The 25,469-nt window shown below is 39.9% G+C and overlaps 2 protein-coding genes across 3 annotated transcripts in view; one reads left to right on the forward strand and one right to left on the reverse strand.

Moving 5' to 3' along the window:
* Nucleotides 1-1,780: 1,780 nt before the first annotated feature.
* DUS4L (dihydrouridine synthase 4 like) lies at nucleotides 1,781-12,021 on the reverse strand. 2 transcript variants are annotated; one of them, XM_082280231.1, is made up of 7 exons: nucleotides 11,931-12,021; nucleotides 10,585-10,738; nucleotides 10,190-10,311; nucleotides 6,732-6,849; nucleotides 5,197-5,319; nucleotides 3,666-3,892; nucleotides 1,781-2,197 (listed from the first exon to the last, which is right to left on the reverse strand). In XM_082280231.1, the coding sequence occupies exons 2-7, from the start codon at nucleotides 10,692-10,694 to the stop codon at nucleotides 1,950-1,952; spliced, it is 948 nt and encodes a 315-aa protein (XP_082136357.1). In that variant the 5' UTR covers nucleotides 10,695-10,738; nucleotides 11,931-12,021; the 3' UTR covers nucleotides 1,781-1,949. The 2 variants fall into 2 exon arrangements, with proteins under 2 accessions (XP_082136357.1, XP_082136356.1); XM_082280230.1 differs by having other exon boundaries at nucleotides 10,585-10,719; nucleotides 11,931-11,989.
* COG5 (component of oligomeric golgi complex 5) overlaps nucleotides 11,993-25,469 on the forward strand; it is a 185,545-nt gene continuing 172,068 nt past the window's right edge. Inside the window, exons 1-6 of the mRNA XM_082280227.1 lie at nucleotides 11,993-12,081; nucleotides 12,924-13,063; nucleotides 14,038-14,095; nucleotides 17,002-17,056; nucleotides 17,155-17,224; nucleotides 22,184-22,304. Coding sequence (XP_082136353.1) covers nucleotides 12,027-12,081; nucleotides 12,924-13,063; nucleotides 14,038-14,095; nucleotides 17,002-17,056; nucleotides 17,155-17,224; nucleotides 22,184-22,304 — 499 coding nt within the window. The 5' untranslated portion in view covers nucleotides 11,993-12,026. The remainder of the gene's footprint in view (nucleotides 12,082-12,923; nucleotides 13,064-14,037; nucleotides 14,096-17,001; nucleotides 17,057-17,154; nucleotides 17,225-22,183; nucleotides 22,305-25,469) is intronic.

The raw sequence follows: 25,469 nt of genomic DNA on the forward strand, positions 1-25,469 counted from the left end.
CACTAGGACAGAAAAAATAAAGAAAGCCTTTGTGTTGATTATATATATTATTCTTCTCTGCTCCTTGAGGCTAATGGGATAGTTTGCTACATATAATAGTTGCTAGCCAAATCATAAAACTCTCAAGAAAGTGGCAACAAAGGGCTTAGTTTCACAAATCCTTTTCCTCTACAATTCAGTTGTATAGTTTTACTTCAGAGGAGCCCGGAGGCATTTTCAGAACTGAGGAGAACTGAGTTGCACCATAATTGGATGAACATGATACTGGAAATTTGGCAGTACAAAATACATAGTCATGCAGTTGGGAAATAAGAACTTCTGCTCTAAAACTGGGAGCTCCTAATTTACATGATGAATATTAGTTGAAGACAAGTGAAACATTGTATGAAGTATTAACTGCAGAAGACACTGTGGGGAATTTACCTGGAATGCTATACAGAAATGTGCCCAACTAATGTCAAAAAAACATTACAATCCAGAAGAATGAAAAAATAGTTGTCTGAGGGAATGGAGACACACCAAAAATGGTTGAAGAGGTTGTCTCAGCCTAGGAGAGCAAAGCATGTCTGTAGTTTTCCATTTGTTAGCACATCGGGAAGGTGATCATATCAGAAGAGTTACGTAACTTTGCTGCCATAGTGAACTGGACTTGATGACTTGGGTCATGCCTTTCAAACTTTTGTTCATATGCCTAAATCAGACATATTCATTATAAAAAATGATCAAGTATTTTATGCTATTGCATTAAAAAAATTGTGACAATTTAAGATACCTGAACTATGAAAACATTTGGGGAGTAGCTTCAAAAGCAACCTTCCCTCCTCCAGACTGCTGTATAACAAAAAAAATTACAATTGCATACAAAACCAGCAATTTATTTAGAAAATTTGGAACTATTCACATATATATTCACAGAACAATCACAGTCAGAAAACTAGGCAATTTTTGGTATGAATTTCTGTGTAAACAAGTAAAGAAAACAAATTATTTGATTACAAATCATTGTCCTGTACAGTTTTGTGAAATTTCCCTTGCAGAACAAATGCAGCTGGTGTGTAATGTTATTATCTTGTTCTAATTTTCACTATTTCACTCATATATAATGACTCAAAACCAAGTGGCTGTCATGCTTTGATAAGCAACATGCCAGCAGGCAGAAAGGACTGCAAGAGCCCCACTGAGAGAATCTGTCAGCTTTTCTTTGACCTAAAAAGTTCTGGTTTGGTAGATGATAGGGATTTAATCTTGTATACAACTATTCTACAGTAGATAAAAACCCATGAAGTTAGTTACATTGAACTTTAAGTCTTGTTCTTTAGATTCAGCTAAATTTTTACTTAAACTATCTCTTAGTTTTCCTTTTTTCTTCTTTCCCTTTTCATTTTCCTTCTTTCCATAATTGTTCATCTGTGTTTCTTTTGCTATAAGAAGTGCAGAATTTTTCTAAGTTGTAAGTAAGTTTAGAAAGTTTTAGGCTGCAAAAGGAACATCAAATTTAAAAGAGGATAGTATGATGGGCTTTAAGCTTATGTTATCTAAAGCAAAAACTTCTGTAGTTGCTCCCTTTGTATTCTTTTGGTCTGAAATTACTGGCATTATTTGTAAGTAGTCCTGATTTTAGGAGCTTTCATGTAAGAAAGGCCCTAGTTTTGCAATCATATTGCTGTAAACAATTATTCTGTGAAAAATTAAATTACTGGGGCCTTAAAATAATCAATCCTCTGTGTAGTAGTGCATTGTAAATAGAATTCTACATTTGTAGAATCTTGAATATTCTCTAGAGTGAAAAATAGACATAAAAATAGAAAGTATCATCCTAATGATAATGTTTTGCTGTGTTGAAGATACTTACACAATATATAAATGTGACTAAAAAGTAAGAACCGAATTAAAACTTCTGCAGTTTATTGACAATTTCAAATACAAGTTTACATAGGACTAACATACTTTCACACGCCATAATGGTCATTCAGATAATCTAATACTGCTGAGGTACTTGATAAAACATTAAAAACTTTTTTTTCTTGTTTAGAAGTTATCCGCTCCATCATGTACATTAAGTGGTGGTGAAAACACGTAAAAGGAGTTCCGTGCTCAAGAGCTATGTCAACCCAGTCCTGGATGCACTGAAAAGGTGTCTCTTCATATCCTGCAAACATAGCTGGATTTGCCAAGAGTCCTCTAGCCACCATTATACCTTCAAATTGGAAATTAAAGCAGTAAGTTACATTCTAGTTTAAATTTTATGCTAAATCTTCTTGTAGATTTTGTGCAGCACCCCTTAGAACAACCACCCGAAGCTGACAGACAGTAATGGGAGAACAACAGGGATGAGTATTACAGCTTTATCAGAAAAATCCATTGAACAAGGCAGACATCAGAGTATCTACAACACCTACCAACACATTCCAGAAATTTTCAAACAAAACACAGGTCACAGAAGCATTTCTTCCCTTCTTTTGAAACGGCAAATAAATAGTATTTTATTTGCTACACACATTTATTGCCTTTATAACATAAAATTATGATGGAAAGACACAAGAGGACTAATAATTTTCTGTGCAACTCAGTCTATTCACTGACCTTCTTCCAGTAAGAGCTCAATGGCTGAATTACGTAAATTTCAGGACTCTTATCTGCAGCAAATCTTTCTGAACAAGCATGTAGTGTATTTGCAACTCTAATCCCATATTATCAGATAAACCTACACAAGTTCCATTGTAATTTTTGTAATTTTTCTGTGATTAAGGGATTCTGTTTTCCTGCACTACCAACATACAATCTATTATACTTAGTTTTTCCTTAATAAACAGGATGATCAAAAATGAAAAATTTCTTTTGTCATTGTCCACGACAGAAAAAACCAAATGCTTTATATTTTTTCTACTGAAGAAGGTCAGATGGACTATGAGAACATTACTTTGTATTATGCTTTTCCTTCCTGCTCTGTATTTGGGGGGAAATTCACTGTAAGCATGGTATCTTCTCATGCTATTAAACGGCAACAGGGTGAGCAGAAACCTGCCACATGTACTGTTCTCTTTCCTGTTTTTCTCTAGCTGAAAGACAGAAAGTCTGTAGATACAGATTATCTTTTCAGAACATATACCAAATATCCATATTGTCTTGAAACCATAGACAGGTGCAGGAATCTACTGTGACTAAATAACTGCAAAAAATCCCCAAATTTTACCACTGAAATGAAAGTGCAATGCTTCACTGTGTCCTTGAAGTTCACCATCTGGCTTAACAGTATTTTCCTTTTCCACTGTGTTCTTACTGTAAGAAATCTGCTCCCATGTGCAGGAAGCAGAGATTTCCAAGTGGAAGTTTACAGTTCTTTAAGAGATGATCAGCTCCATTAAGAGACAGAATGTCTGAAGGTCCCCCCGAACTCCACTACTGAGTGATAAGATAGCATAAATAATCACAGAGCTTTTGTAATTTGTCTTGGAAATAATTATTTGTGGCTTTGAATAACAGTGCTCTAGTGTTCTGACGATTACCAGTGATGCTGCTTATGAGTTTGTAAGGCATCTAAAGTATCCTCTTTCATTTGTCTCTTCAAGGAGAGAAAGCACTCAAATCATGTCCTACTTACATCGAAAATAAATACCTTGAAATCTGGTAAGTTTACTTAGAAAACAGAGTATGTTTAATCTTACCATCTGCTTCTGTCAAGTGATGAACATTTTCAGCATCTTTTAAAGTTTTAATGTCTCCATTAGCCACAATAGGTATAGACATGCTTTGTTTAATTATTTTAATTGCATCATAATGTACAGGTTGATGCCTTTCTTCTATACTTCTCCCATGTACTGTAATCCATGAAACTCCAGCTGCTTCAGCTTTTTGACACAGGTCAACTGTTCTTTTTAAGTCCTCATGGATCCTAAAATTGCAAGGAATGAAAGCAGTAGGTAGTAAGTTTCCCTGGCCTATATAAAAAGCACTCCTCTATAGAGAGGAATTACCACATATTTCTATAAGTAACAGTATAAAGACAGTATTACTGTAGGAAAACAGTGTTTGATTTTTGTTTTTTTTTTAAAGACATATGAGTTTAGTGTATGGAAACTGTTATTTATTTTAGCATTTCTCAATTATATCACATCTCTGTAATAGACATGGTAAATTTTATACAGATTGAGCAAGGGTACCCAAAAAATCTAAAATAAACACCATGATTTTGCATATTTTGTGAAAAAAAAATCCAATTTATAATAGTTCCCCTTTCCAGAAGGACTGGAAACTAAGTTGAAACTTAACTGACAAATACGCAAAAGCCATATAGGATGTATGGTTAAATAATGGATCAAGAATGGCCATAGAATGGTTTAGGGTGGATGCAACCTTAAAGACCATCCAGTTTCAATACCTTTGCTATGGAGAGAGTGGATCTTCCATTAGACCAGGTTGCTCAGAGCTCATCCCATCTGGCTTTACAAATTTCCAGGGATGGGCATCTACAACTTCTCTAGGCAACGTGCTCCAGGGCCTCACCACCTCCACAGCAAAGAATTTCTTCCTAATATCTAATCTAAACTTGCCCTCTTTCATTTTGGAGCCATTCCCCCATTCCTGTAACACCACGCTCTTGTACAAAGTCTGTCTCCATCTTTCCTGTGGACCCCTTTTAGGTACTTGGAAGGCTGCTGTAAGGTCTCCCTGGAACCTTCTCTTCTCTGTGCTGTACACAAAGCAATGCAAAACAAGTCTACAGAAGTTTAGAAGCTGATGTAGGGAAGCAGAATGTATTCCTTACAGCAGCTGTGGGAGCAGCTCCCAGTTTTGTTACCCATCCCTTTATACCCAACCACAACTATGGCTCTGCTCCCTAATAGCTTGCAAAGCAAATCCTTGTGATGATACAGACTATGCATTGCTTTTCTTTTATAGAAGCCCTTTCATCTTTTAACTTGTACTTTCATGTTGTTTGGATTGCAAGAGAATTCTAGTTTACAGTATGTTATCTGGATAAGCAGTCAAAGGCTGTGCTGGTTCTAAGTTTTGTATTAATTGCCCCAGATATCTGAGTCAAAAAAATCTCAGCAGTCTTCGCGCATAAGGAAATTACTATAATATGTAGTATTACATTAACAGAATTACAAATATTATTACCATGACACTAAATTCTTTCTTTAAAAAAAAAAGGATTCTTCCATGTACCACAAACAGCACTTAAGTTAGACCTACCTTATTTTAATAGATACTGAAAATTTAGGATTGTCGATCTGACTCCGTACATGTCTCACCATATCTTTAACAAGCTCAGGTTTATTTATTAAGCAAGCACCATAACCTTCTGAAACCGCCCATCTTTAAAAGAAAAAGAACATTCATATTCTACATTTGAAGAAATGCAGATCAGTATCAGTCGCATACATCAGTTTCCTTCCTTATGACCTTCAGAATATGTGGTTAAGTAATCAGAGATAGTACTGGCTTTAGATCAATTACTTGTTTGCAGTTTGATACAGCTTTTAGATCCTGATTCAGTCTCCATTTTGCTACTAGAAATTTGGACAAGTTACTAATCTCTTTAAGTTAAATTTTCTGTCCACAAAATAGATTAATAAGGAAGATCAATTAAAATTTAATCTACAGTGCATGCATGAAATAAATATATTGATGTTTCCCCTTCCCCTTGGTCATGGATTTCTTTCAAACAGATGAAAACTTTGGATTGAAAAGGAGGTTTTTTTGAAGTGCAAGGTGCAAGTGATGATATTATTTTAGTAATATTCTGGTCTCACTGTTTTGACTGGCAAAAATAACCTTTGCTTCCACTTAACAGCAGCAGTTTTTAAAATAATTTTTCTTATAAAAAACATGACACAAACTTTTGTTGTTTTGAAACTAATATGCACAAGAAACAAAGGATTCAAATGTAAGCATGTATTTTTGGCCTAAAAGGAACAGATGGTTTGACATACTTAACTATAGTTAGCTTAAAAAAACCCCCAATACTTCCATTCAGAAGCCTCAGATCTCTCCAGAAAAGAGTTTTCTCAAATACTATAGTTTTAAGACAACCTAATTAGAGTAGAGAAATTAAGTATTTGCACCGTAGTATTATCTTTTACTTTCCTATATTTTTCAGGTCTTCATTTAGAAAAAGACTGCCTGGCAAACATGTAATAGATGGTTCTCAACTGAACCAGTTAGAAACAATCTTACTACTCTATTTCAGTGTCAAGACAAAATCTTTATCAATTTTAAGTGAGAAGTAGATCACTAATTCACTATACTTATAAATTTAATACAAGATGGAAGAAATTATTTTCAGCACTTTATCTGTATAATTTTATTTTGAAGACTATCCTTCACTTCCAGAAGTTTGAGACATCAGGACTTGCCTCATTATTCTGGAAATTGCTGTATCATTATTCAAAACACTCCGCAAATTATTTGCAGCAAGCTCTTTTTGGGAGTACACATTTAACAGTTGTCAAGAAGGGATGGGCACTTCACTTCTGAGCCAACACTCAGTATCAAAGAAATTAATAAAGGCAAGTTGGCAAATACAACTGGTTTTCCCAGTCTCACCACAGTGACAGGCATCTCAGAGCACTCAGAACAGTGCCTTACCACACAGACATTTCTGACAGGTTAAAAAGCTCTTACTCTCTTGAAATCTCTTTTTAGGTTAAAATAGAAATGGTGGTGAAAAGGAACTATTTAGTCTCTAATTATTTCACTGTATTTACCCAGCTTTTTCAAAACTTTACCTCTGAGGACAGCCACAGTTTAGGTCTATTCCATCTGCAAAAGGACAGACGATACGGGCAGCATCACACAAAACCTGTGCTTCTTTAGCAGCGAACTGAACAATCAGTGGGTGATCACCTACTCCAATGATAAAGATATTTAGAGACTTAAAAATTCCCAGAAAATAAAAAGAACAAGTTCTAAATTTTGAATGTTTTTTTTGTATATTGTACAGCTGTCTGACCATGATCCTGGCAACCAGGTATAGGTGACCCTGCATGAACAGGGTGGCTGGGTAACATGACCTACAGAGGTCCTTCCAAGCTCATCTATTCTGTCATTCTGTAAGCCTCAGATCACAAATTAATGAAGGTGGCTGGCATGGGGTTACTAAGTATGTCTATTAACAGAGGTGGGAATTCAGACAAATATAGGTGTCCCACACAGTTGCTGGCTTAACATACACTATTTCTGACTGAAACTGGTCAGTTGCTAATCTTTCACAAAGACCATCTATGAAACTAGGCATTCACTAATTTTCAGCAGCCTTCATGCTTCCCCTCCTAGGCTGCCCCTCCTTGTCTGCATGCTGCCCCTCTGCTGTGCTGACATGGCACATGCCATGTCTGTCTTGCTAGGTGGGAAACTTGCTTACAGAACCAACCCTTCAGAAGGGAGCTAAACCACCCACAAACTTTGTCCTTCCTCATCCAAGCCACTCTTTTTCCTTTTCTGTGCCAACATGGCTGTTTTTATCCACAACGTGACACTCGAGAGTTGGAATGAGCACTCGTGCAGAGGCAGCTCTAGCAGCTTTGTCTCAAGTGAGAAACCAAAGTGTCAGTGCTCCTCTGCTTGGGTCTGCTGAACTACTTGTGATTTACTAAGCCCCTGCAGAGAGCCAGATGGTCATTTGGAACATGCTCTCCTCTTTTACAGCTACTGCATTACATTAAAGGCATCTCAAGTATCTCAAGCAGTCTTAGCACTCACTTTCCATATAAACAATTGCTGTAGTTAAGAAGCAGCATGGTATCTGAGCACTGATGGAAAGAGATGATCAAACAAATGCACGAAACAAGTGCACTTCTGGTACTGAAGAGACCACAAGTGCTTTCTGAAGATTTTTCTGTTTTAGAGGGAAATGAATAGTTACTGAAATGGTGGAGATTAAGTAAGAAAGGCCACCAGTACCCTCTCAATCAAGCTGAGACACTTCTAGAGGTTACTTAAAAATCCAGCAAGCAAAAAAAAATTGCATGTATATTTTCAAAAGTGTCCCTTTAATACAGTGCTCTAGATGAAGAGATTTACATTGTTATAGCTAATATTTTAGAATAAGCCCATGTGCCTAGTTTCTCTTTGATGAGCATTAAGTAATAAAACCACTGAGTCTAGCCACATAAAATATTTTAGCAGCAGCCACAAAGAACATCTACCTCTATTTGAGAAATACACAACAAAGAAACATTAATGCAGAAGAAAATGTAAAACAGAGATTGCAAACCTACTCCACTAATTAGAAGACAAAATCCCCAAACAGCCAGCAAGTTAAACATAAAACCACACAAAAAGTATAAATGCTAACAGTGTAAATAGTATAGGCTGGTCAAAGCATGAGACAATGTTTTAGAGGCCTATAAAATTAAGAACAGCATAAAAGAAGTTGAGCAGGGAAAAGATGTTGTTTACAACACTAAAAGATTTCATCTCCTCTTTCCCTGTCTCAGCATCCCCCGGAATACACTCCATATCTGACCTGTAGAACTTCAGTGCCACCAGACTTCGTGTAGATCAAAAGTGTAAGTAAATTCTAAGGGGCAAACTAGTAACTGTGTAGCTTTGAGCCATATACAGTGTCAGTTATGTTTTTACTCATTTTTTTTTACGTAGAATGAGTTATTCATGGTTTTTTTGAAGTTGAATTCCACTCATAAGAGAGTCTGCTTGTGCTTTCCAATGTGAGTTTTCTCTGTAATTGCTCTGTTCTATTTGAATAATGCACCATAGTACATAGTCAATGCTGAAACAGTGAAATACACTTTCCCTGTTACATATACACTTACGAAACCACAAATTCTGTGGCCTGAATAGAATAAATCATCACACTTCACAGACCCTACATGCTGATCTTACTTGCACGTTAGCGGTGCTTTTCATTCCTCCAGTTGCAGCCTGTGCTCGTGCATCCCTTGTCACACAGTTCTGCTGCAGCCGCTTCATGCCAACAGATCTGTATCGTTCTTGTCACCTCTTCCCACATATTTCAGATCTCTTTACAGCCATGACACTGTACAAGTCCTCATACTTCTACTTTTTATAGGTGTTCTGGTTATGTTTCTGTGCCATGCGTGAAGCCTTGCTTCTCCCCCTCAACCCCAGCCATGCTTTAACTTCCCAATCTCTTCTGTGCTTTCTTGCTCTTGCATCTCAACTTGTCCACCAGCCCCTTCCACTTCCCAGTGTGGCTAATATGAAACCCTTTTTCTTTTATCAGTCCTTGACTCCACTGTATCAATGGCTGGTCTATTACTTTTTTCACCTTTAGCAACACTCTTATTTTTGCTAGAGACTAGAAAACTTTTCCTGGCAATGAGTTAAATGTTTGTCTCTGAAACACACATGAAACAATTGCTGGAAAAAGAATCTTACTGTCATCTTGTACCTGGTCTAGCTGAGATGGAGCTACTAGTCAAATTTATTTGAAGTTTATTTGTAGTAGCCTGTATGTCTGGATTTTGTGATAAAACCAGTGTTGAAAATTCACAATTGTTTTGGCTCTTGCACAGTACCTGCACAGTGTCAAAACTTCCTGGTTTTTTCACTCTGCCTACCCCTGCCCCCAGCAAACAGACTGGGGTGGGCAAGAAGTTTGTAGTGGACAAAACTATGAGAGCTGACCCAAACAGGAACAAGGAGTATTCCATACTGTATAACGTCAAGCTCAGCAAGGAAACTGGAGTGGTAGGAAAAGAAGAAAGTGGGTTGGGACATGGAATTTTTGTTCCAGAGTGGCTGTTGCTTGGAGAGTGGCTGGGCATTTGTCTGCTAGTATGAAGTGACTGCCTTTGCATAACTTGTTTCTTTCCCTTTTTCTTTCCTTAACTTATTAAGCTGCCTTTATCTTGACACATAAATTTTTCTTGCATTTGCTCTTCCTATTCTCCCCTTGTGCTGCTGGGAGAATGGAGGAGGAATGAATGAGCAGCTATGTGTGGTCAACCCCCACAGATGTAAATCACTTTGGAGGCCTCGATTTCAGGTGGAGACAAGGTTTTCCACTATTTCATTTGATCCACTATCACTGCACTGTGCCTACTCTCACTTTGACTATTCCTACGGTTTATTAATCAATCTGACGGTATGCCAAAATTGTTAACAGATGTCTAGTTGTGTGACAGACTTCATTCACTTGGCCAATTTGGCTTATGACCATATAAAACACTCTGACAAGGCAATGGTTTGTTAGAAGTAATACCTTTGTTTGTTGTGAATTCGCTGTCTCTGGCTTTTGCAGATCTCACAAAATCAGCTGCCACTATCATTGGTGTGTAACACAAATCGCAACTGTACTTCCTAACCAAGGTTCTGAAAGCCAACCTGCAGACACATGAAAATTAAGAGGTAAATAGTTAAGGCATTTTTCTGTTAGCTATCCTAAAATGCTGTTCTAACGTGCAGTATTGTGGAGATGTTCAAGTATTGTATGTGTAGATATGTGATGAAAACATGTAAAATAAAACGTCCCACATCCACCTCTGTCTTAAATAAAAGAGAAGGTAATCACCCATTTTTACAGTCAACATAAACTTGAGAAACAAGTTTCTAAACAAAGAAAATACACTGAAAACTGTTGACATGACAGCTACTTACTTTGAATAGCGGACCATAGGGGCACATATTTTTACAACTTGCCCAGAATGAAACAAATCCATGGGATCTTTTAGTTGGCATTCTTTAGATTCTCTGACGTCACCAATCATGTATAGTTAACAGTCCTATCAGCATCTGGGAAAACAAACAGCGCCTGAAACGTTCGTTATTCAGCTGTTTCTCACAGGCCATGATGCAGAGCACCACAGTTTACGCAGCACTCGAGTTCTGCGGAAGCGTCGGGCCAGAAGCCGCTCCTCCGCAGAATGCCGGGCACAGCCCCCCCGGCACGGCCCCTGAGACACAGCCCCTCCCGACCCCTCCCGGCCCCCCCGGCACGGCCCCTCCCGGCACGGCCCCTGAGACACGGCCCCTGAGACACGGTCCCTCCCGACCCCTCCCGGCCCCCCCGGCACGGCCCCCCCCCGGCACGGCCCCTGAGACACGGCCCCTCCCGACCCCCTCCGGCCCCCCCGGCACGGCCCCCCCCCGGCACGGCCCCTCCCGGCACGGCCCCTGAGACACGGCCCCTCCCGAACCCCCCCGGCCCCTCCGGCCCCCCCGGCACGGCTCCTCCCGGCACGGCCGCTCCCGGCACGGTCCCTCCCGGCACGGCTCCTCCCGGCACGGCCCCCCCCCGGCACGGCCGCTCCCGGCACGGTCCCTCCCGGCACGGTCCCTCCCGGCACGGCTCCTCCCGGCACGGCCCCCCCCCGGCACGGCCGCTCCCGGCACGGTCCCTCCCGGCACGGTCCCTCCCGGCACGGCTCCTCCCGGCACGGCCCCCCCCCGGCACGGCCCCTCCGGCACGGCCCCCCCCCGGCACGGCCCCTGAGACACGGCCCCTCCCGACCCCCCCCCAGCCCCTCCGGCCCCCCCGGCACGGCCCCTGAGACACAGCCCCTCCCGACCCCTCCGGCCCCCCCGGCACGGCCCCTCCCGGCACGGCCCCTGAGACACAGCCCCTCCCGACCCCCTCCGGCCCCCCCGGCACGGCCCCCCCCCCGGCACGGCCCCTCCCGGCACGGCCCCTCCCGGCACGGCCCCTGAGACACGGCCCCTCCCGACCCCCCCCCGGCCCCTCCGGCCCCCCCGGCACGGCCCCCCCCGGCACGGCCGCTCCCGGCACGGCTCCTCCCGGCACGGCCGCTCCCGGCACGGTCCCTCCCGGCACGGCCGCTCCCGGCACGGCCCCCCCCGGCACGGCCCCCCCCGGCACGGCTCCTCCCGGCACGGCTCCTCCCGGCACGGCCCCCCCCGGCACGGCCCCCCCCGGCACGGCCCCTCCCGGCACGGTCCCTCCCGGCACGGCCCGGGCCGCGCTCGCTCCCGGCGGCCCCGCTCACCACGTGCCGCCGCCACCGCCCGCTCCGTCGCGCGCCTTCGCCATCATCGCCGCGCGCCGTGTCCGGGAGTGACGCGCGCGCTCCGGCACCGCCAGCATGGAGGAGGCGGGGGCTGCCCCCGCCCCGGCGCTCGCCGAGCTGCGGGCGGACGGTGAGGCGCGGCCGCGGGCACGGGGGACAGCGCCGGGCACAGCTCTCGCCGGCACCACCGTGCCGGGGGCCCGTCCGCGGCCGTCCGGAGGGTCCCCTGCGAGGGTGGCGTTGGGCCCGGCGGGCGGAGCCCGGGAAGAGGCGGGCGGGGAAGCCCCGCGCTGGCGAGTCAGGGGAAGTTTGGGCGGAGGAGCGAGTGCCCCGGCGCGGGGAGGGATCGCCGGCCGAGGGTCTGCGGCGCCGTGGGATGGAGGGTGCCCGGGTTCGCTTGCTCCCAAGGGAAAAAAAATTGCAGTGGAAGGAGAAGCGAAGGTGCTCGGTTGGATTAGGAGTAGCTGTCTGGGAACTCTGATCTTGCTTGATCCAGAGTCACCATTGCAGTATCATTTCTTAATTGTTTTATAAACTCATACAGTTGCCGAAATCCGGTATGATTTCATGAAGTTCAGTCTTATGCCACTTGTCAGTGATCTGCAGCTGACGGGTGTGTTTGGTTATGGGTACAGGCTCAACAGCTTCACCCTGGTTACACTGTAAAGTTTGAAAAAAATAAGGTATACACTTTTTAGGGTATTCTGCTCAAGAGAAGGTTGTGGGGAATAAAGAAACATGAGTCTTTGTCTCCATTTGCCAAAAAATCCCCCAAACAAACACCAACCCCAGTTACCAGTTCTAAACTTGTTTCTCATGATAGTGGTCTCTTCTAAAGTTTGTACTATGTGATGTAGAGAACATTCACTGTTACGTTGAAGTAACTGAAGGTCAGAAAACTGTACACTGTAGGGCTATAAGTATTATTTCATTCTTCTGAAGCATGAATATAAAATCTAAATCCTTTTTCAGAATGTTATGCTGACTTCTTCAGAGAAGACTTTGATGTGAAAGCTTACACTTCCCAGTCCATCCATCAGGCTGTGATAGCTGAGCAACTGGCAAAACTTGCTCAAGGTATTAGTCAGTTGGATAAAGAACTGCATTTACAAGTAAGTTTAAAGCATACCTGTTACTCTGGGGTGATTGATATAAACTAATAAAAAACGTAGTAATCTTACGACCTTGTAACTTGTGAAACTGCCCAGTGTCCTCTGCAAGCAGTTACTAAAGGTACAACTTGCAGCTACACTAGTACTGAGTTTGACAACTCAGTTAAGCCCACACTTAATACTCATACCAGGAAGCCATGTACTGTCTCAGTTTCTGTAGTCTATCACTGTATGCTGTTTTACTCCTGTAAGAAGGAAGACTCTTTCCAAATTGTTGTGTCAACCATCATAAACACTTGAGGCTGTGTTTCAGGATGTCATTGTGAGAAGATAGGGAGAACTTGCACCCTTACATCCTGTGCTGAAGAGTAGCATAAGCCCTAAGACTTACCTTTAGCTAGGCAAATATAACCTGTGTTAACATACCTCTACACCTTCAGAAAGGCTTTTGAGTTTTGATGGTAAAAGACTTTTTCTACGCAGAAACCATAAATCCACAGTAGACCTTGGAATGAGAACACTTGCTAAGTTTGTGTGTAGTATCAAAACCTGCTTCCTCCCTCCCCCTGCTGCAGTTGGTAAGTTCTTTGGGAACTAGTTTATAAATGTCATAGTAAGAAAAAAAGTTACTGTACGTTATTATGGTATGATTAGTAAGTTCACATTTACAATTATTATTAAATATGAAGGTGTGTTGAAATGTGATTGCTCTGCTGGCTTTAATTAAGATGTCAGCTCTGCTGCAGTTACGGACCCTCTTCTCATTCTAAGCTTGCTGCTTTTGTGAATTAAACCACCTTGTATTCTGAAAACCCTTTCTCCTGTAAGATATACCTGCTTTTTCCTGTATCTGACTAATGTAGAGATGCTGATGTTTAAATGCCTAATGTAGGAATGATGTAGATATATGTAATACTGCTTTTAGGCTCATGTCCCCATTTTTCTCTTATTGATTTCTATATTGTTTTTTTAAGGTTGTTGCAAGACATGAAGATCTGTTGGCCCAAGCAACTGGAATTGAATCCCTGGAAGGTAAATATTGTTATATTATGCTGGCTATTCTTACAGTGGAAAAAGCACTTTTAGAATCTGCGGGGAACTGGATTCACTGCTAACTTTGGCCCCAAATGTTAAAGCTCCACATCTGATTTCTGAGGAGTAACATGTGGCAGCTTTTTTTTTTTACATCAGTAGATGGAGCTCCAGGGAGAAGATTTGGCTTATACTTCTCTGGAGTAGCTGCTTCATAGGAAAATGTATTTTGTTAAGGTTCTGAGCAACTTTAGCAATAAAGCCTTTTTTGACCTTTTAATATATTTTTCTAAATAAGCCTAATTTTGCTGCAACATTGGCAGGTATCTGTTGCCATAAGCACCAATTTTATGTTGCATATGCATATGTTGCATAGTTTGCACATCTTAACCAAAGAGGCTATAACACATACTCTAAAACGTGTTCAGATATTTTTTCCTAGTAAAGGGCTACTAAGTTAAATACATACCTTTGTTTTATTCCACTGTTTGAGACATGCATTTTAACATAAACTGCTGATTTTCAAAGGCCTTACTTAGGAACCATTGAATCTGTATAGAAAATGGTTGCATTATATTGTTCTTGTGCCAAGAGCTCATGAAACCTGCCATTCTGCTCTGTCACTTTGCTGAGAACGTCATATGGTTTGGTTTGGTTGGTTTTTTGGGTTGTTTTTGTGCAGACAAATACTCACCTCTGTAACATGCTAGAATGTCTGTAGCATGTCCCCTTTTCCCCTTTGTAACTTGCTAAGTAATTTATTCCTTTTTCTGCTTTCAGGTTTTGGCATAACCAGAGTTTCTGGTTACTGATGGTTACAGTATATCCTTAGTCTTAGTAACTGCTTGGATACACTGTTTTGTGTCAGTAATTGCATACAACTGTAAAATGAAAGAAATGGCTATTTAATCTAGCAATGGTAGCTCCTGAATAACTTTATAAACTGTTGGAGAATCAAGCATAGAAGACTGAAGTCTCCAGTTAAGAAGCAGACAGGAATCTGTAGTCAATCTTATGACTGATAAATACATCCCAGTAACAATCTTCAGCAATTTGTGCTCAGTGGAATTCTGTTTTCTGAAATTGTGGTTGTTTCTGAAGGCATTCCTTCCAAAAATTGCTCTGAGGAAAGAATGATGTACTTCAAAACAACTGCTCAGTTAGGAAACATTTCTATAAGGCAGGTGTGGTAAATAATGCATGTTTTACAGCTAATACTGCAAAGTAAAGATAAAATTCAATTCACCTCAAAGTTGTTGAAATTTTTCCATTTACTTAGGGTTATGCTATTAAAGGAAACACTGAGTCAAGATTCATAAGAAAAAGAAAAGATAAATGCCAACAGATATTTAAATTATGAAGTTAGAAATGCATAGCTCTTGGTATATTTATCAAGAAAGTTAGCAAATGAAGATTATGGAGCTAATTCACAGCATGCATAGTCATTTGGATGTGTGAAAATGAATCTCATTAAACATTACAAGTTGGTACACCCAGCTTGTACAGTCCTTTCTTTTTTAGGCCTGTGCACTTTTTTTAATGGTACACAGCTCTGGTCTACATATTCTTTTTTGTCTATAGGTAGTTCAGTAGGTATCTTGAGCTTACCTGTTATTTTAAGGTAGCATCATCCTGTATCAGTTGTATCATCCTGTATCTTCAACGGCAGGTGGAGAGGGGAGAGTGCCTTTTCACCCATCCTTATTCTGTCCTCTGGGAAGAGGGCTGTTGTATGCTTAATAGCAATATTACAGCCACAGATGCAGCAATGTTGTGCCACTGGCCCTCCCCCATTGTTGCAATGTAGAGTAGACAATGCAGTCTATTTTGTCAGCTTTTCACTGTATCTCTTATCTTCATCCTCATGATCTGTTGCCTGCTATACCATGTCTAAATAACAGAGAACCTGCGATCCTGTCACTAAGTTAATACTTCTGAAGTATGGAGAAGATGGGAATTTACATATTTATACAAAATGAGTGAGATACAATCACAGTACAGGACAACCTGAATATAACTGTTAGCAGTAGTTTTGTTTGTCTTTCATCTTACAGTATCATGCTGCAGTTTTATTTAATTTAATGATGGCATGCTTGTAAACAGGGCTTTACAAAAATGTAGTATGTTTTAGAATGCTAACAGTAACTGGAACAAAAATAATTTCATAGGCCTGGGTTTGTCTAACCTAATTAAATTCTCAGCAGGCTGATTCTGTATTGCAAAAATGACTCCTGTCCCCTACTACTTTGTTTGCAATTTAACAAGAAAAGAACAGGCATGCTTATCAGCTTTCCTTGTGCTGCTTTGCCAAACTAATCTGGAACAAACATGATCAGGGTAGTTTTCTCTGTTTGTAATCCAAATTATATGACCTTACAATGACATTGATACCTTACTTTTTGCTAAAGATGCTTATGCCCAGGAAGAAAACCTTGAAATAGAATTGTTTTGTCTTCTCAGTCCTCTTTGTCATTTGGTTCTCTGAACTGTCTCGTCACTATGTTAAATAAATAGTGTTAAATACGTTGTGCCATTTTTGTGTATCGTGTTCAGGTGTTTATACCAGATTATGTAATTTGAACTGCATTCCTGATCATCATTCTCTTAGAAAGTAACATCCTCTAAATATTATTTGAAACTTCACAAATGATGGATTTTGGAGTGATGTTTCTTCTTTGGGTTTATGTTCTCTACCAATATATTTTCCATAACATTCAGTAAATGACCTATTACCTGCTCAGTTTATTTCCCAATATGCTTATTAATTTTGGTCTCTCTGATGCTTTGTTATAAAGGGGGAAACTTTTTTGGTGTATGCTAAAGTAGTCTGCAGTAGTTACTATGATTTGAAGAGAAACTCTGTAACTGATCAGTGTTCCATGTAAAAAATCTGCTTTATTTTGCAGGTGTCCTCCAAATGATGCAAACTAGAATTGGTGCTCTACAAAGCACTGTTGATAGGTATGACATTCATTATGTAATTGGAAAGTATAAATTCTTATGTTCTATAATGCTATTTATTAAGACTGCTATAAATAAATTTCTCTTCTTATTTTCAGAATTAGAGTCAAAATTGTTGACCCCTACAACAAAATAGTGTCTCGCACAGCTCAGCTAGCAAAACTTCAAGTAAGTTGCATGCAAAACATATTTTAAAAAATCCTTTTTGAACATGTGTTATTCCACAATTGTCATACATGGTACAATTTTTCTACTCCAGTAGCCTGTAATTCATTGTCAGTATTTTTCTGAAAATCAGTATTTTTGTGTCTCTTCAAGAGCTACTGAGAAGTGCTTTATATTGCAAAGTAGGAAATTGACCTTTGCACTAGCTAATTGAGTTTTTGTAGAGATGAAGGGAAGAGGGAAGGGTTATCTGAGTACAGATTAATTAAATTCTCATAATTGTTTGTGTTATTTTGGTATTTAATGTTATGGTGCTGTCGTGCAGAAGATGCTTTTCGCCCCTAAGTTAATGCAGGCTTTGCTGCAGTTTAGTAAAGAGTTTGGGAATTATTTCAAAAGTCTTTCAAATTTCTTCAAAAGTCAAGATACAACTTAAGGAGCCATTTGTGGTTGTGGAGTTTTGTAAGCCCAGGTGCATGGCTGTCCATGACTTTTAAATATAAGTGGAGTCTAGAGAAGAATGTAGATCTGTGTTAGAGGATAGCAGTGGCAGAGAGCTTATCACAATGGTGGTGAGATAAGTGTCAAACACTTCCACTGATAATTTTATAGTAGTTGCAAACTATTCCATAGATCTTCAGGAATCATGTATCTGCATTCTATTAAGTTAATGGTTTGAAATGCAACACAACTCCAACCCCCCAAGTGTTTAATGAGTTATTGTTTAACTATTTGTCTTTGCAAGTTTACCTGAATTTTGAGCTGTGGATATTCACTCAAGTAGATTGCAGTCTGCAAGTGACTGCTGTTGTAGAGTAGATGAAGCTGCAGACTCATGCAGTTTCTAGTCTGGGGACTGGTGAAGCAGCTGCACTGTCTCTTGGCTGAACTTCTATTTTCTGTGTTACTTTCAGTAGCAGTGAAGTTCAGCTGGGAGTTCTTAACACTGTGCAGCCATTTTGGCCAGATGCTTCTCCTGTTGTTTTCAGCTCCAGCTGTTACTCTTCTTGCCACTGGCCAAAAGTCCCATTACTTCCATGTGGCAGTTTAGGTGCAGATTTTTTTGATGTTCTCTGAGATGTGTTGCACATGTAGAAAAGGTTGTAGGAATGTGGGGCTAAAGAAGATCATTTCTGCACTGTCCTTACACAAAGTCAAACTGCAGAAGGATGTCTGAGAAGAATGAGTCCCTGGACTTAGGAAATGTTTCTTGGGTGCTCTTTGTTTCCTCTTGGCTGTTACATGGGTTTTCCTGTGGTGTGAAAGCAGCATCCATTCAGGGTCAGCATTGCTCAGGCTGTGCCAGGGGATTTGTAATATCTGACTTTTCTTGCTGTAAGTCAGAAAAAAGAGGTGCAGAGTAATTGGAAGCCTGGTAGGCTGCTCTTCCTAACATCAGTGTAGAAAGAGGAATGATGACTCCAGATTCTCTGCCACTGAGGGTCTATCCTCAGCACAAGAGCTGCTGTCCCTTCTTGTGTTGGCAGATACATTGTGAGTGCTTTATGTTGCACTGTGCTGCTGGAGGAGTTGAGGGTCAGGATACCTGGATTGAGAAATGAAGGTGAATTTACGGAGAGCTGAGTCAAATCTCAACTCTCCAGCCTCCTAAAGATGCACTGCTGGGCTGTCCTTTACCTGGGGGACTTGTTTGTTGAGGAAGGAGGGGCACACCACACAGTTCACTCCTTGGTGATGACAGGGCTTACAACATAAATTGCCCCCAAATGTGAGACTTGTGGCTTGGGACACTGTCAAACTTACTAATTTTATCAGTTGATCTACAATTGGTAAAAAAAGATAGCTGGTAAAAGAGGTTGCCTTCTGTCTAAATCTGTAAGGTTGGCAGGTATGTTTTGCTGGAATGCATGATGTTTCAGTGTGTCTTGCACTTGTGATGGTGTTATTTTCTCCATTGATTGCTGTGGGACTGCTCACTAACTGAAGGAATATTTGACTTGCATAAAGCTAGATTTTGCCATCCTTAATTGTTTTTAATATAGTGTGGCTTTTTCATAAACGTTCTCACTGCAGGTTTGTTGTTAAAATCTAGTCCTGAATTCTAAATCTCTGTTATGTGCTTGTACATGTTATGTCTTGCTCTGCTCTTAGAGCTTCATGGCATCCTAAGGCAGCAGCAGACTCACTTCCTGCTTTGAATTATACTGTCCTCTTCTGACTCTTTCCATAGTTGATCACAAGCTAAGTGGGAGTAGTTAACAGCTGAAATTTGTAGACAGGGAGTTTGTCCTTCAGAAGGTTCATTTCTGTGCAGCTCTGTTTAACTAAATGTTTCAGTATCTTGGTGTATGAAAAACTTTATAATAGCCAAACATTTCAAACATTGAAAAAAAAATCTGTATTTTAAAGTTATTCTTATTTTAAAATATTTACCAGTAGCAGATGTCATCGTGATGCTACTGTAAATAAATAGTAATTGTAGTCTAAGATAGTGGACTATCCCCTCTTCAGGCTTCATAAACAACAGAATATATACATTCAATTAACTTGCATGTTTGAGCTACACACTGGAACATTTTCAAGTGACTCTTTCTTTATAATTAAGTCTTCTTTCAGTAATTTCTTAAAACTAATTTGAGATTAAAGGTAAGAGGCTTTTTGTTTACTCAAATTGTACTAGTAATTTCTGTTATTGTTGATATGTTGTTTTAAATTTCAGGAGATAGCTATCATGTAATCTCAAAAAAAATTGGGGTTTAATTTTACTTAAAATGACCTGGACTAACTGGAGCCACTGGCCTTTTCCAAATTAATTCTTGCTTGAACAGTAGAATTCGTTCCTTCTTGGATGAAAGCATCTCCTTTAGAAAAGCATACTTGTCCAACTCAGGGAGGGAATGTTCCCTGAATTAATTCAGACTTCTGTTATGTGGATAGTCAGGTTAGAGGATCTGGCATCTGTGAACAACTCCAAAGATACAGTTCTTTGTTTCTGTCACATGTCCTTATATATAGCATTCTTTTACAGTGACTGGGAGTTTTATTAAGTTGAACAGCTCACATAAATGAAAATACTTGGGTGAAACAGAATCTTTGTCAAGGGTACAATGCAGTAGAAGTCACTATGAAATTTAGAGTGCATCTTCAGTGTCTTTGGATTTTTTTCCTCCTACTAATTCCCAGGGCCAGTAATCAAAAGTTTTTTTTTTTGCTCTTGCATCTAAATGTAACTTTCCCTATCTCTTACTCTCTTTTAAAAAATTGTTTCTTGGGACAGGAAATAATAAGCAACAAGTCAACGAAAAAGAAATACTCTTCTGGCATGTAAAGTAAACAATGGTTCGAAAATAACAGAAGTTGAATTTGTGGGGAAAAACATTAGCCAGAGGTACACAGTTGGATTAGAGAGTAATTAATTTTGAAAGCAAAGTAATAATACTATGCCCTCTTATTTGGTGAAGCATAGTGCACTATATAAAGAGCTGTTTTTGATTAATCTGGCAGAAATTTAGTTCACAGATATGAAAGTGATATGTGGATCAAGATTTTTCTAATTAAAGAAACGAGTTAATAAAAATTAATACATTAATCTCTCAAAGCAGGATAAGCCCCACTTAGTTCTCAGTAAGGGTAATAGAAATCATGTGGTTAAGTTGTCACAGAATGCTTAGAAAACTTGCACTTCAGACTGTGGTAGAGAGCCTGAAGCAGCAGGAGTAATTGGGCTTTCCCTGATTTGCCTCAGTGGGGTTTTTTCTAATTTTTCCTTTTTGTTCTGTCTAGATGTTTAATAAAATGAAACTATAAATATTTGTGGATTTGTTAGTTTGTCCTGGCATAGGGAAGAGACTGACAGGTTGTACAGTCTGCTGTGGATATTGGTTGAAATTATTCACTTGTGCATGTTTTCATATGGCCACTTTAACATTAGTTTTCAATAAATGAACTTGAGTCTGAAAAAGAGGTTCTAAGTCTTTTGGATACTAAATATTTTTTTTAAGTAATTTTAAATTAATTTTGATATCCATAAGGTTAATACTTCAGGAGACTTTGCCTTCAGTACCAGGGAAAATAACTCCGAACAACTATGTCATACCTGTTCCAAATTTCTCACTTGCCACTCTTGTTAATCTGATTGCAGATATTGGACCCTACCTATGACTGTACTGAAATCTGAGTTGCATTTTTGAATTCTACTTTAGTTGTTACCCACTCCAAAATGTTGCTGTTCCCATAGCATGTATTTCAAGATATTAATTGAGTGAAAAATTATGAAACTGTTACGTTTGATTCAGATGTCAGCAATGCCTGTTACTCTAATTTGGTGCTAACAAAAACGTACATGAATATGTTTCCTAAAAATTTATATATATGCCCATATTCTTAATTTTTAACCAAGAATGCCTTGTATTTTAATAAGCATATGAAAGAATGTGAACTAACAGTTGGCTTAATGAAGGTAACTGGACTTCTGAAAGTTTTTCTGAAAATTAGTTTTTACATATATGCCTACCATAAGAGTCAATACCTATAATAACAATTTAGTCTTCAAGTTTTATTGTCTTCTGAAGTAACTGCTGCCATTTTGTTTATTTTGGATGAGTATTTGATTGGCAAAGCCAACTTCTTAACTTTGCTAAAGCTTAAAGAGGGGAGGAGTATTGAGAGACATGCACAAGGTAAAATAAAGCTCACTTCTAAGTAGGAATAGAACATGCCTCTGTCATGGGGTTCTGAGTTTCTTTTGTTTTTGCGTGGGTAGTGACAGAATAATCTCAGTAGCCCCATGAATGTAATTACCAGCTTTTCAAAGTCTTGGTCTATATAACACAGAATCATATTAAAAATTTTTGAAAAAAGGGATTTTAATGTTCTAATGTTCTTTGTTTTTATTTGCATTCACATTTCCTTTTTTGTTCAAGATGTTTTCACATTTGAGTACTGGTATTATGTGATAATAATGTACTGATAATATCCCCTAATGCCACAATTTCCTTGCAGGCTGCCTGTGACTTGCTGCGGAGGATAATACGCATCTTGTATCTCAGTAAGAGACTTCAAGGACAACTGCAAGGAGGAAGCAGAGAGATAACAAAAGCTGCCCAGAGTCTCAATGAACTTGGTGAGTCCTTAAGTCTTAATTACTTGTAGATATATTTTTAGCTTGCACTCACATGATGCACACTAGTGTTTGACTTAAAAAACAAAGAAACACCCAAAACTTTTTACTATGGTTCTTGCTTTCTACTTCCTGATTTAAATTGAGAAATGGTGTGGACAGAACTTATTAGTCCTTTACCTTTTTCCATATGACTTCTCTAAATACAGGTAGTTAATAATGTGAATATTCTATGATAACTTGTGTTCTTTTGGGCAACATTGGTTTTGTGAAGCAATTTCTTACTGGTTTTTGTTTCTATAAAACATCCTCAGAGGCAGCAGATAAATATTTAGCTTTTAGGAGACACTGCACTATGATAAGGCATAGCTTAAATTAGTTAATGCCCTAAAAGAAAGATATTGGCCCTGTGACTTTTATGAAAGCCATAGGTGATATGATATACAGATACCTAACCTAATTCAGATACTGGAAGTGTTCTGCTGCAGTAGTGACTAACTTACCCTTCATTTTATTGGCTTCTAGGAAGAATAATGGGGTAGTTCTCATGAAGGCTCATGTTACATTGCTAGAATGTTTTCTGTACTTGAGCTTGGGAGGTTGCAGGCTGCAGGATGCAATGAGGAGCATCCCATTAGTCTTGGAGAGATAGTTGGTGGTGTTGTATATGGTATCTTGCCAGCTGTTTCTCCTCTGATTTAATGGTATCAGATTCCAACTTCCAAAAATAGGTTGTGGGAGGGCTGAACTATCAAACATTCAGAATCATCCTGAAGTTTATTTTGCGTATTTGTCACTACTGCTCTTTTTATATTGTGTGATGAAAAAATTATTAGACAATGACTTAATCTTACAACTGGCAGATGCTGTGTTGCAAACAAAAAGTTTATATATTTATTTAGTATATCAGTCTGATTGAAGCACTTAAGTACCAATTATATCATTCTAAGGTAGAATATTTTTTCTGATTCTTTTTACTTTTCTTTCCATTTTGCTCTCGCATTATAGCTTCAGAATATATAAAGTAATAGTGTCTGTTAACTACCTGGATTGCAAGTGTTGTGGGATTAATTTGAGTGCTAGATCCTATTAAACAAATTAGTACAATTTAGTGCTAATCTAGATGTTTAGTGTAGATTTTAGGATTTCTTTCTTTGAAAGAAAATGCCTTTTACTACTGGCCTTCCTGTCTTTTTCTTTCACTGTTTAACAAAAGAAAGTGCAAGCTCTTTTTTTAAAATGCCACATTTTTTTGAGTTTCTCGTTTTCAAATACTTGGTCTTTTCCTAAAGCTCAGCAAAGTCTGAGTAATTATTGTTAAAGATGAAGGGAAGTGTGTCCCCTTGGGTGACCCTTTTGAGTTTGATTCTACACTCCATGGCAGTAGCCAAGGCTTGGGGTCCTTAATTTAATCCTTAATCCTGGATGGTTTATGGCCAGGTAAAGTACCTGTCTATTGTCATTTCTCTCTCCATCTTATTTCCTGGTATCTCTTCCTTTTTTCTCTCATACCCCTCCATCTGCATCCCTCCTTCATTTTTGGCTACCTGTCCTTTGTTGCCCTCTACTGCCCACCTTGGCTGGTTTGAATTCTTCCTGCTTCCCAGCTGGCCATGCCTCCCAGCACCTGGGTGGATGGGAACACCCCCCTGAGGAAATGCTGGTGCAGGGAATTGGAGGTCTGTGTCCTGTGTGGAGAGGCAGTGATTGCTGGGTGTGGGGTGGCTCTGTTCCAAGGGGAGGAAAGTGCATGGGGGCTGGAGTCAGCATGAGTACTGCTGTGGGAGTCAGCGGGAAGGGAGTGTGCTGCAGGGAACCTGGGTTGTGGGATATGACTGGGGAAGCACTGTGCTGTGCTTCTGGACTTGGAAAGCATTGGAATGGGTGGGAAATCTCTAGCAGAGAGGTGGTGGTGGTGTGTGGAAGGAGAGCACTTGGGATGGGGTGGCTTGGGGTGAGGTTGTGGAAGTGCTGTGCTTCAAAAAGATGGGGAATGTGATGTGGTGCTCTGTGGTGTCAGGAGGGTGGGAAGCATGGGGAACAGGCACTGGGTGCTAGCAATTTGGTGGTGAGATATGAAAGCTTTGGGAGGCCTGGGGAAATACTACAACATCTGATGGTAGTAAATAGGTGGTAGACATGAGTGGTGTGAAAGGCTGGTATTGGATAGGGACCTCTGTGTCCCAGAGGCTTGCTTTTGAGTTGGGGTTTATGTCCAAGATGAATACTGATCTGTGGTTTTAGCCAGATATTCCTGAATATCCCTTTCATCTCTCATTCAACGAAAAAATCATTCCATTGTTTATTACCTTTTCATTGTACATGTGGTGCAGAATAATTTCTGCTTTGTCAAAATCAGCACTGTGATATTGCTGTGAAAGCTTTGCACTTGCTGTGGTAAAAGATACCTTCCATTGCTTGTAAGGTGTTCTGATGTTGAGATAACTGTTAAGTGTTTTCTATGTACTGCTACACTGTATGTTTGAGGGACACAAATGTGCGTGTTTAGGTATGTATTTAACACACATTCCTACAGCTGATCTTTGTTAGTTCACTTACAGCTTTTACTTAGTTCTGTCTTGAAGTTTATTTTGCAGTGATGGGAAAGGCTATGGTAAATATATAAAATATTTGAATTAGGTAGAAATGCGGGTCAGTCAGAGGAACTACAAGAAACAGTAGCTTTTACTGAGAAGCAGTTTTTTCTGGACTCCTAAAGTTGCTAGTAGTCTGCAGATCTCCAGCTTCAGTGTATGATGTTAGGAAGATGCTTTCTCTGAAAGCATTTGGTAATATTTTGACTGCAATCTCTACTTAGAGCTGAAGTAGATCTGAAATTCCTCTGTGCTGGAGTTCCACATTCTTTGAAATTAACTTCACACTTTGGCAAAGTAAAAAGAAAAACTGAATTTCCTATGTAATTTTAGAGATTAAAAGTGATTTGTGAGTGTGTATGTGTGTATATATATATATATTTATATAAAATTAAACCCCAGACTTCTTCAACTCTTCTACCTTCCAACATACTTTGGATTCTCTAGCAAAGCAGAGTAAGCTATTAGCTGCTTCTCTACTGCTATTTCTTTGTATCATACAATCCAATTCAGCGTTTGCATAGGTAAAACAAGTGCCAATATTCAGATGTCACACAGTGCCTAATGCAGTGAA

This window comes from Coloeus monedula, assembly GCF_965178545.1.
Source record: "Coloeus monedula genome assembly, chromosome: 4".
Lineage (NCBI taxonomy): Eukaryota > Metazoa > Chordata > Aves > Passeriformes > Corvidae > Coloeus > Coloeus monedula.

What these genes read in the sequence shown, in the direction of transcription:
- DUS4L (XM_082280231.1), bottom strand. Translation starts at nt 10,694, where the DNA reads ATGATTGGTGACGTCAGAGAATCTAAAGAATGCCAACTAAAAGATCCC. An exon ending in CCTATGGTCCGCTATTCAAA is followed by an intron (nt 10,312 to 10,584) that starts GTAAGTAGCTGT and finishes ATGTGTCTGCAG; the next exon opens with GTTGGCTTTCAGAACCTTGG. An exon ending in AACTGTGGCTGTCCTCAGAG is followed by an intron (nt 5,320 to 6,731) that starts GTAAAGTTTTGA and finishes TTTCTTTTAAAG; the next exon opens with ATGGGCGGTTTCAGAAGGTT.